The sequence below is a fragment of the Crinia signifera genome, chromosome 1 (genome assembly GCF_055691185.1).
Source record: "Crinia signifera chromosome 1, ASM5569118v1, whole genome shotgun sequence".
NCBI classification, from domain to species: domain Eukaryota; kingdom Metazoa; phylum Chordata; class Amphibia; order Anura; family Myobatrachidae; genus Crinia; species Crinia signifera.
The window spans coordinates 28,649,880-28,662,057 of NC_139217.1; the positions used below are offsets into that span (position 1 = coordinate 28,649,880).

General features: G+C 41.9%; 1 protein-coding gene across 2 annotated transcripts in view; it reads right to left on the minus strand.

Moving 5' to 3' along the window:
* Positions 1-1,038: 1,038 nt before the first annotated feature.
* Positions 1,039-12,178, minus strand: part of LOC146074025 (RING finger protein 24) — a 60,636-nt gene continuing 49,496 nt past the window's right edge. For both annotated transcript variants that reach the window (XM_083181832.1, XM_083181751.1), the window contains exons 3-6: positions 10,816-10,858; positions 8,541-8,582; positions 7,094-7,173; positions 1,039-6,463 (exon numbers count right to left, since the gene is read on the minus strand). In XM_083181832.1, coding sequence (XP_083037958.1) covers positions 6,325-6,463; positions 7,094-7,173; positions 8,541-8,582; positions 10,816-10,858 — 304 coding nt within the window. In that variant the 3' untranslated portion in view covers positions 1,039-6,324. The remainder of the gene's footprint in view (positions 6,464-7,093; positions 7,174-8,540; positions 8,583-10,815; positions 10,859-12,178) is intronic.

Sequence of the window (12,178 nt, forward strand, 5' to 3'; positions counted from 1 at the left end):
GTGAGGTTCAAGACAGTGCACTCATACATTTTACTCTATTAGAGGGTGAGATACATGGGGCCAGATGTATGAAGCAGTGATAAGGGAGAAGTGAGTCAGTGAAGTTGCCCGTGGCAGCCAATCAGCACTGAAGTAACATCTATAATTTGAATAATATTAAACTATTAAGAGCATTCGATTGGTTGCAACTTCCTCACTGGCTCACTTCTCCTCCCCTTCAACATTGGCCCTTACTCCTTCACTCCACAACAGGGCCCTTCATGCCCCTGTCCAAAAGTCAACTCCTATTTTCATAAATACTGGCTAAAAAACTCAAAATGGCTGCCTCTTCCAAGCACCACAATGGAGAAAAGACTTACCAAATGGTCATCTAAAACTTATGAAGAGGCCATTTTGTTAATTGTATTGTCCACATGTTGGACAAAATGGTATCCGTTCCTGGGTCAACAATCTCTAGGTCGACAGTCACTAGGTTGGCCCAAGTTTTTCATTTTTTTTTTTCTGTTTAGACCGACTTGGTTCATACTTAACTATCCAAGTGGTGAGCGCAGCGAGCCATGTGAGGAGACGTGGTACACTTAGACACAAAAAAACATGAAAAACTTGTGTTGACCTTAAACTTGTGTCAACTTTCTGTCAATGTCAACCATTAGTGGTAGACATTGACATTGTCGACCCCCTACACCATAACCACCCAAAACTAGGAAATTCCTTCAAACCACTTTTCCATTGCAAATAATTCAAAAACATTGCATTTGTGATCCCTGTTGCTCCATACATAGATGGGTGATTCCAGGGTCTCCTTAGACAACACCGGAAGACCAAATACACTCTCCAGTAAATAGTGGTTAAGGAAGCCAGTTAGGCTGCCCCCTAGTGGACCAAGTCCCAATTACATCCTGGTACAGATGTCAAAGGGCTTCTGGGCACTTACGTGGTGCTTTAAATTTCTGAGGGGAAACTCACTGAGAAATTATGGATTTCAAAAATTCCCCCAAGATTTCCAAGAACAAAAAAAAAAAAAACTTTCCATTCACACCAGTTTTCAAAAGTCATAATTTATTTACAGTTCAAGTCAAAGTCACATGCAAAACAGTTTTATATCAATGTTGTGGTTAGCAAAAACAGAGTTTTAATAGCAATTAAATATACAAAAATATAGCTTACAAAAAACAGTGAGTTTTTATTTTTAAGTTTAAAAAATATTCTGCTGCAGATTTTTATTTTTTCTTCTCTAGTGTACAAAACGCGTCTATGAAACCAGGACACCTGAGGTCTCACAAACAAGCCGAGAGAACACTGAAATAAAAGCACAGTACACTGGACTAAGGGACGTAAACAAGACAAAACCTAAAAGGACACTTTGGGACAGATGTATTAAAACCTCCCAAAAAAAAAAAAAAGGAAAATGGAGATGTTGCCCTATATCAACCAATCAGCTTATAGATTTCATCTAGTCTAGTCTAGAAAAATTTTAGCTGGAATTTGATTGGGTGCTACGGGATGTTTTTTTATTAAGACGTTTTAGAACATCTACCTTTTTATTTTGTGGCATTAACACATTACTTGGAAAACCTACACTGTAATATAATTACTCATCATTAAAATGGCCTTCTAGTTTGTACCCTTATATAAAAGGACTTGCATTTATAGGTGTGCAATTATTAGGGGATTATCGGGTTTGTTATTTGGGAAACTTTAATAATATGAATACAAAGAAAAAGCTTCAACCTTAAGACATACAGGCACATTATTGCTCCCAGAGATTCCCCAGGGGAAAAAAAAAAAATCTAAAAAAAAAATGAAAAAAAAAAAAAAAAAAATATACGCACAAAGGAAGTGCTGTTTTCAGAGCTTCCTTTTGGGAAGTTTATGACTGCAGTCACCTGTTGATTATATACCATGTGATGCAATACACAGATGATGGAGGTGGTGAATGTATCAAAATTTGGAGACAGTTAACGGGAAGAGGAAACAACCAATCCGCTTCTGTCATTTTTCTAGCATAGCCTGACAACGGACCGAAGCTGATCTGTTGGTAAATTATATCTCTCCACTTTGTCTCTGAGAGATTTGATCTATCTCCTCCGATTTCCTTGACATGACGGTTGCAAGACAAACACAAATTTGCATGGCAATTAACATGTTTGCATGTCGTCCGATGGCACAGACAATAGAAATACCTATGTAAATCTTGCCTCATTTCCTTGACTCTTGTTACAGTGTAACTCGTCATTGTTTAAATTCCTTTCCTTTTCCCGACATAGGTTCTAAGCACGGAACACTTGTGCATCTTGTCCGCTATTGATTACCTTTGCACTATGTGTATATCCGCGTAGCCATTTCTATCATTTTGACTTTCTGCTGGTTACACGCATGTGTCTGGGACAAGTACTATAAAGTTGTCTGTACAGACTTACCCCGCAGGGCTAGAATGAGTCGATCCTTGGGAATTACATACCAGTTATTCTGGGACTTAAGGAAATACTGTACAAGGTATAAAAAAAAAGGCAATTTAGCAAAAAATTATATATTTATACATAAATAAATAAATCACTACAAGTAGTTTTGCATCCAATACAGAAAGAAAACATTCTTGGCAAAGTATTGGCAGCGAGATCTCAGCGGGGTTCCCAGGTACGTAACAGTCCCTAGCTAGTATACAGTAATCATATTCCAGTAGTGAATCTACACTTTTTGACAAGTGTTCTTGGCATACGTGACTAACTTGTAAACATCTGACCCACAACAAGACCTGTACAAGCAAATACTGAAAAAGCCCCCGACTTATGTCAGGGAAAGAGATTGCATTAGGAGGTCACAGACACTGTATGTGGGGGCCGCCATGTTGTGGGCTCAGCCACTATCTAAAAGGTCACTCAATGCCCGTTCTCTAGGAACATGAGCGGAGATCACCATGCCATCTAGAAGGCTCAATGGCGCTTGTGAACGAGTGATGTCACCGTTTCTTAGTGAAGAGATATACTACCACCTTGGTCAAATACCATTTTAAGACTACAACATGTCACCACTACAAAATGGCTTCCACCCCGGTGCATTGTTTTCAGGAAGTGCACAACGAACAAGGGCACAGCACACCGAACTACTAATTACCAGCCAGACAAGAACCAAACACCAAGACATGGTATTCCTAATATTCTACCTATTACGTTCGCCGAAAGTATATTATGTATCAAACTCCAATTCTAAAATGTCCCCTTAAGTTTATAAGAGATGGATATCGGCTCGAATATACAGTACAATAACATGGCCAACGTATCGATTTGTAAGAGAACCGTATATAAAACTTGTTGATACCTAGCATGGGAAAATGGCACAGGCCGATTTCCAATCTACACTCTACAGACAAAACAAAATTACTTTATTAGAATTCTAGAACATCTCATATTAGAAGTGCTACAACCCGCTAGGCTATTCCTCAGCATTTTACCTCAAAACTTTTTTCTTTTTAAAAAAAAAAACCTCTTCATTACATACAAGGCAACACTTAACACTTTGAAGCACCACTAGGCGCCAAATGTAAAAATTAGCTGTGTAATACTACCCCAAAAAGCTAAAAACAACACAGGCTGTGTCCATTGGTTTTAACTCTTTTAAAAGTATTTGTTATCTAGTTGACCGCAATCCTGTAACATCCCTTCAGCCATACTTCAGGGGGATGTAAGACAAAATTTAGCCTACACCTATCTAGTGTTCATTCTAGCACCCGCTATCGTTGAAAACCAATGCAGTTCCTCTTCCCTGTCTGGGGTGTCGCTGTCTGCTGTGGTGTTTCTAGCACAGGTCTGGTTGGCATATCAGGGCTGATATACAGATCACACTGTGCTAGAAGCACTACAGCAGACAGCGACACCCCAGGCAGGTAATAGAGACTTCATGGGTTTTCAAAGATAACGGGTGCTAGAATGAACACTACCTATCTACACGTGGAAATTCCGTTACTGTACTGTCAAGAAGCTTGTGGATAAGATTTAACCCTAAGTGAACAAAACTCCATATATTAAATAACTGTGATTTAACCTTGTCGGGGAACACAAACATACAGTCGATACAAAGTAGTTCCAGAAAGTGGACATTTAAAAATAAAAATACATTTTTTTTTTAAGCAGAAAAATCATAGCACATCTTTAAATAAATGTTATATATTAGATCACTGTAAAACCATCATATATAATACAGCTAACAAATGATCCTTACTGAATATCTTCAACCGTTAACACTTCAGGGGATGAGAACACCACACATCTCTGAACCTGACCTACAATCATATCCTTGATGGAAAGACCACTGGGGTGAACATGAATCAATACCAATTGTATCTGGCCATCTGCAGAAGTAAAATGTGCTGTGGCAGAACTACAATTCCCAGCATGCAAGACAAGAGTGCTCAAAAACTGGTACGCTGTACCATTAAACCCTGCCACATACCGTATGTATCTTACATGGAGCTGTTCAGCAAACCGAAGAGTTTGGCAACAAGTGTTGGATACATCCCGGTATCCAGACTCAAAGTCACAATAGCCAACGTAAGATGCGGCTTCCTGGCACAAGGAAATGCAACACGCTTCAAGTAGGTGGAGCCCTTACACCGAGGACATAAAGACAGAGGCGCAAACACAACAAAAGTAGTTCCTTCAAAACACAAAAGTTAACAAAAAGAATCGTTGCCTTCATCTTATGCGCTGAATGATACTGAGGCGGAACCCAAAGAATCACGAATTGTAGTGCAAGAGACATTCAGGGTCATTACAAGGGATCGCTTTACAACCAAACATCATTTTTTGCAGATTTTAGACCCGCCTCACTTCTGTACCAACCTGGATTCAGGTGAAAATCTGGACGTGTATATTCGAAATTCAAAAATAAAAATACAAAAATTTGCTAAATTCATTATAAAATTATTTAAACATCAATGACAGGCGGAGGCAACCTGAGGGTTCCCAGTTTCCGTGGATCGAGGAGTCCCAAGAGCGGCTTCCCACGGGAACAGAAAGCCCTAGCTTACCTCCTTCTGACATTTTTAAGTGCTTTCTATATACTAGAGCAGTGGTTCTCAACTTCGGACCTCAGGACCCCCACAACAGCGCACATTTTCCAGGTCACCCGGCAGGTGCACTCATTACTCGCTGACACATTTTAAAAAGTGGCTCTAATTGTTTCACCTGCGATTCTGTGTGGAGACCTGGAAAACGTGCACCGTTGGGGGGTCCTGAGGACCGAGGTTAAGAACCACCGTACTAGAGGGATATGCCAGATGACATTATATGTAACCTATATAACTCTGTAACATGTTCTTTAAATAAAATCGTAAGTATTCTTACATCGTTTGCCAATATGATTAATTTGGAAAGTTTGTAGAAACTTCGATAGGCAAATAATTTTAGTGTTGCCCATAGCAACCAGATTACCCCTCTAATTTATCACAGACTCCACCTGACTGGTTGCTATAGGCAGCCATTCTAAACATGGCTATGCTTAGGAGAATGATAATACATAGGTTGGAATTCAGTAAATAGCAGCGGACTTTGTACATAAGGCCAATTCTATGATTTTGGAGCTACCCGGGGGGACCCACATAGCATGCCTATTAATCAAAGTGATCTATATATGTACAGCAGTTTCTTAGTCTCATTGTAAGCAGCCATTTTGTGGGTGGGGCTAATATTTATAAAACATGACCTATCTATTCCCTGGTGACATCACAGCGTCTTTGAGCAGTGATAGGGTGAATGTTGGTCCGCTAGGTAAACTGGTTGCGGGAACTGCAACAGGTGATCAGAACACTAGAATAAGACCGTCTTGTTTCATTTATACTTCCAGTTACGGAGCCCCTCACATAAAGGAGAGGCGGTTTATGGGTGCACAGGTCCCCCTTCATACGTAGAGATGTGAGCTGTTACGGCAAGCAGTTTGCATAGTTTGGCAAAACTGGTTTCCATATGACCTTCTCCCTTTATAAAGCCCCGGACAAGCCTTTTCTCGCCCTGGCACAGTGAGAATTCCAGTAAAGATTTACGTAAAAAAAAAATAATAAAAAAAGTTGCAACAGTTTTTAGTAAAATCTCCTAAAGTGCTCGACCGAGGCCAAACGCCACCACCGTCTTCCCTTGTTTCATGTCCCTCCCTCTTACAGGCAGGCATCAAAAAGTGCTTTGGTTGCTTTGAGAGTCCACTTGTCCATGTCCAAGAGCGCCGCGCGGCTCCACCAACCCGCCAACGAGGTTCACAGCCTGTAAGAAGTGTGGCAGAGAAGCGAGATCCGTGGCGTCTTGTCGAAGCAGCCAGTGATACGTTGGCTCTATACTATACAATGTTCTCTGCTCCGGGCAGTGGCCCCTGCGGAGGTCCGTGCTCCTGGTTGCTGTGGAGCTGTGCCAATTGCAGGACTGGCATGTTGCAAAGGGGGCAGACCTTCCGCACTTCCAGCCACTTGATGAGGCACCTGCAATAAGACGCACACTCGAATTAATGAGGCACTTACAGAAATAGCTACAGCAACCATCCAAATGTTCACTTGCTATAGTGCAAATTGGAAAATGAAAGCACTATCCTCATTAGTGGTTTTGGGTCGCTGAACATTTGCTGCATATTAGGGTATCTACATAGCCAGACAGTATCTGGACAGTCAATAGGGCAACACCATACAGTCGACAGGCAAGATGTAGACAAAGCTTAAGGTCGACAATTTTTTTGCGTTTTTCACATTTTGCAACTTTTACCCGATTCACTATTCATGATTGGGAAAATTAACCCTCCCCTCCCAAATAAAAACAACAAAAGTGTGTCAAACATTTCCACGTCGACCATTGACCCTGTCGACTTAATGTATGTAAATAATATGGGGGTTGACCTATTAATAGGTCTGTCTGATTAATGTAGATCTTCTATACCACACTCGTGTATTAGTAGATCACACACACACACGATGCGTTTCTCCTGTTGCTTTACAATAAATAGTAATGCACTTTGCTTTTGCAAAAGTTTTTCAAAAATGGAATAAGCCAAAGGCTTGAAACGGAAATAAAAGCAAATTATGTCAGACACAGAACCGAATGATAAGCAGCGTACTCACTTTCTATGAAAGGCATGCTTGCATGGGCAGATACCAAGCTCGTCCTTGGCCTTAAATTCCTCTAGACAGACCGCGCAAATCTGCAATGAGAAACGCGTGTCAGCAGGCCCAATACAACCAGTAGCAGCCACAGCAGAAACAGCCTTATAACCGACAATAATGCAGGTAAACCATGGGTCCTATATTATAACACTAGTCATCTCCTAAATCATGGCGTCATGAAGCATGAAATAAATATCCCTGCAATTTACCAAGAGCAGACAGTACCCGAATTATGTCTTCTCCACTTTATCAAGATCCAGTAAGCAACCAACCTTAGGATAGGATTAGCTGCTACATTCTATAGACTACTATACAGTGTTACACCGGAGATGGTTTTCCAGATCAGCGTAGAAGTCATGCGTGGCTTAATTGCTGGACAACCACTTGTGATCCCAGATATTTTGGGACAGACTACCGGAGCCAATGCCCCTGCAAAGGAAGCTTGTTAAATAGCCCTGATTAATCACTCCAAGGAATATAATATCGACCAGAAGATCTTCTATGCTCACGGTGAACTTTCAAGCGTTCCCTGAAAACTCACCTCTTCAGGCAAGCCTATAATATTTAATTTCTGCACGCATAACCCTCTGAGGCACTTATGCATTATATAGCTTCCCTTCTGGACCTGTAACTTGGTGGGTCTGCTATGCTATTATTGGTACCTGTCATTGTGTTTCCCTCTTACATCCCTATAGATTGTAAGCTTGCAGCAGGGCCCTCCTACCTCCAAGTCTGACTTTTGTTACCCAGTTTGTTTTATCACTGTCTACTATTGTAAAGTGCAACGGAATCTGCTGCGCTATATAAGAAACTGTAAATAAATAAAATAAATAATAGCAGATTTGGTTTTTACCTAGGGCCGAATGGGCAATGATATCGGTTTCATTCTATGGACTACTATATAGTGTTACACCGGAAATGGTTTTCCAGATCACCGTATATACTCTGCTTTGTAAAACACAGCAGGGGGGGGGGGGTATCCAGACAGTCTCTTGCCTTGGGACCTACTGTGTCCATATCAGGCTCTGTCTGGTGGAAGGGAAAGAAGAGGGAAGATTTAAATTGTAACCTGCTAGCTAGAAACATAAAGAATTTAGCACACTGGGCCTTATTCAGTTCCTGACGCTGTAGGGGCAGCAGACGCAAAGTACTGATGTTCGATTTTTTTATTTTCTTATTAAAGTGATTTTTTTTGTTGGCAAAAGGTTTATGATGGCGAAAACATGATCTCTCTCAGGCTTCTGTGATTTTCCAGTCTATGAATGAGACATTTTTTTTTCCTTTGTTCAATTTCCTCAGAATTCTTCAGGGTCCCTGCACTGCGGGAATGTACAGTACAAAGGGGAAAGATAATATAATTCTAGAAACAGGAAGCTATGTAATATAAACAGGCTCAAAAACTGACCTCATAGAGATTCAGCTCTTTCACTTTCTCTTTTAATATAACCTGGAAAAAAAAAAAGACAGATGAACTGACTGATACAATCAAAGCCGCCAGATACTGTGACCCCCACATTTAGATATAGCAATAGGGACCCCCAATATACAGAGAAGACTTCATGACGGCTTGGGGGCTTAATCATACATTTGCACAAATATATGTAACCAATATCTCTGAATTATATTATCATGTAGTGCAGTGGTGGCCAACCTGTGGCTCTTGAGCCTTATGCGGCTCTCCCCCTTGTAAAGTGCGGCTCCTGCTGCCTGCCGCCCACCGTCTGTCCCAGTCCCCCCTGCTGCCGGTTCCCTGAATGCATTCTCCTATTGAGGGGAGGAGAGCACGCATCGCGCATCTCTCCTACCCCTTACTGTGCATCCTTGTGACTGGGCCGTCTGCCAATCAGAGCTCGTGGGCCAGCAGCCAATCAGGAGCCGGCCAGCGAGCTTTGATTGGTGGGCGGCCCAGTCACAGGGAAATGAGGGGGAAGGAGACGCGCGGTGTGCTGTGCTCTCCTCCCATCGGTGACATGACAGGAGGACTGTAGGGGGACACCAGACTGTCCTCTCCCCACCTTGCAGCAGCAGCAACAACGGTGAGTGCTGCTGCTGGGAAATTTGCACTGTGGGGGCATACCAGCTTTTTGGCACTGTGGGGTCATACCCGGCACCGCGTGGTGCATACCTGGCACCGTTGGGGGCATATGAATATATGGCACTGCACTATTGGAGGCATATTTGTATCACACCCACCCAAGGGGTCAAAATAGACTACGCCCCTTTTTTGGGCGCATGCGCCTTTGGCGCGCACATGATGTCGGCTACCGATATTTTTCGGCTCTTTACCTCTGACCGGTTGGCCACCCCTGATGTAGTGTTTAAGACCGGTTACTAATACCATTCAGTGAGCTGTGGGAAACAATGTATTTTTATCTTGTCCTGTTAAAGAACTGTAGAACCAACCCCAAGTTTCTTGAGCCGACCCCGGTTAAAAAAAATTAAACAAAATGTTTAGGGTTCCCCTCGTATTTAATGACCAAGCATCAGGCTCCACTATCATGGGGACAATGCCACAGCCAGGAGACCTACCTAACGGGGTACCCTGACCAAAGATTTAACCCCTCAAAAAGAGTCAGTATATTTCAGGGATTCCTGGGGAAGTTAGACCCCTCTATAAGTGTACCCCAGGCCTGGGCTGAAGCCCGGTGCTATCCCCCCGCACCCTTCGGCTGTGGAGTGGATAGCTTTCAGCTAAAGTTATTGTGAAATATTGGGGGAGGTTTTTTTTTTTTTACAAGGGGACTACAGGTCTCAGCTAGCCCATATGCCAGTACTACCTCTGGTACCGATATACCTGTATGCCAGTACTAGGAGAACCACAAGTACCATCATGTGGAGCACTAAGGGTCCTCTGGTACCGATAAACCAACTGTAAAAGACATATGGAAAGCAGCACAGACCTCACACACCGTAAACTAGTGGTGGTTTCAACAGCCTGATACTGCCTCTAAAGATAAGGGGGGGACCCCCTACACACTTTGTTTTCCATATTTTATTGAACCCAGGTTTTCCTCTGGAATCAGCAGGCCATGGAAACCGTGCTACAGGAGCCAGATTGGTGACACCACACACACACACACACACACCTATGGAGCAGTCTCCACAGATAACCCCTACAGGTGCAGTCCTGGGTCACATAATACTTATAGTGTGTACACACGGTTCGATATGGCTTCCGATGTTGACGATATCGTCAACATCGGAAGCCATATCGCATACATATCGCATACTGATTGTATGCATTGTAAGGGCTTCCTAGCCCGATGCGCGCTCCCGTTTAAGGAGAGATCGGAGGGGAGATAGAGTGGGCAGCACACTCTATCTAGCACAAATCGCAAGCATATCGCATGCATCGTATGTGCCTTACGATATGCTTAAGATGCGATGTGCTATACGATTTCCAGGGCCCTGTCAGTCATCCTGTTGTTAAGTCAAAATCGCTTAGTCAAAATCTTAAGCAAATCTTAAGGCACATAGGAAATCGCATAGTAAATCAAATAGGAAATCGCATAGCAAATTGTATGGTAAAAAGTCAAAATCTTAAGCATATCTTAAGGAGTAGAGAAAAAAAGGGAAAAGTAAAAATCGGACAAAACATCGAATCGTACATCGGATCGCACAGAACATCGAACCGTGTGTACACACTCTTAGTATTTGTCCCAAGTACTTCGGTCTCTCACCTGTTTGTATGCATATAGCTCTTTTCTCGCCTGATGCCTCAGCCTGTAGGAAGATCAGATAAAGAGATGATCAGCAATTATTTCATCTGAGACCATCAGAAGGAATCATAATACAGACACACTGGCACATAATACAGACATTCTGGCATAGAAGATTTAATATGCGAATATGGTTCCAGATCTAGAGCAGTGTTCAACCACTGTGCCGCGAGACGTCCTCAAGTGTACTGCGGCAGCCAGCGATACAGTTATAGCTCTCCATCCTGGGGGACATCACATTGGCATAAGGACTGTCCTGTTTTCTGCCTGGCACACGCACTGTACTATATTTTACGGTGTTCATCTGGGGGGTCAATGTGTTTTGTTTTGTGTTCTTCAGGGAACAGTGTGAATTATTGAATTTTTTTTGTTCATGTGGGGACCAATGGGTTTGTTTTCTTACCTGTGGGAGCCAATGTGTGTGGTTTTTCCTTGCGGGGGACTGATGGTGCGCCTTAGCAATTTTAAATTCTTGTTCGGTGTGCCGCGAGTTGAAAAAGGTCAAATATATGTCGACACATGCACAAGGTCCACAAGCAGTGTCTAGATACACAGTCAATATGTTGACACATGCACAAGCTCAAAGTGCACAGTATCTACATAGACAGTCCATATGTTGACATGTAAACAGGGCCACACATAAACAGGGCAACATGGAATAAAAAAAAAAGGCAACACAAAATAAAGAAAAAAGGCAACACGGAATTAAAAAAGGCAACACAGTATAAAAAAAAGGCAACACAGAATTAATAAAAGGCAACACAGAATAAAAAAAGGCAACACAGAATAAAAAAAGGCAACACTGAATAAAAAAAAAGGCAACGCTGAATAAAAAAAAAGGCAACACTGAATAAAAAAAAAGGCAACACTGAATAAAAAAAAAGGCAACACGGAATAAAAAAAAAGGCAACACGGAATAAAAAAAAGGCAACACGGAATAAAAAAAAGGCAACACGGAATAAAAAAGGCAACACGGAATAAAAAAGGCAACACGGAATAAAAAAGGCAATTAAAAAAAAGGCAACACAGAATTAAAAAAAGGCAACACAGAATTAAAAAAGGCAACAGGGAATAAAGAAAAAAGGCAACACGGAAAAAAAAGGCAACACGGAATAAAAAAGGCAACACGGAATAAAAAGGCAACACGGAATAAAAAAGGCAACACGGAATAAAAAGGCAACACGGAATAAAAAAGGCAATTAAAAAAAAGGCAACACAGAATTAAAAAAAGGCAACACAGATTTAAAAAAAGGCAACAGGGAATAAAGAAAAAAGGCAACACGGAATAAAGAAAAAAAGGCAACACGGAATAAAAAAAGGCAAC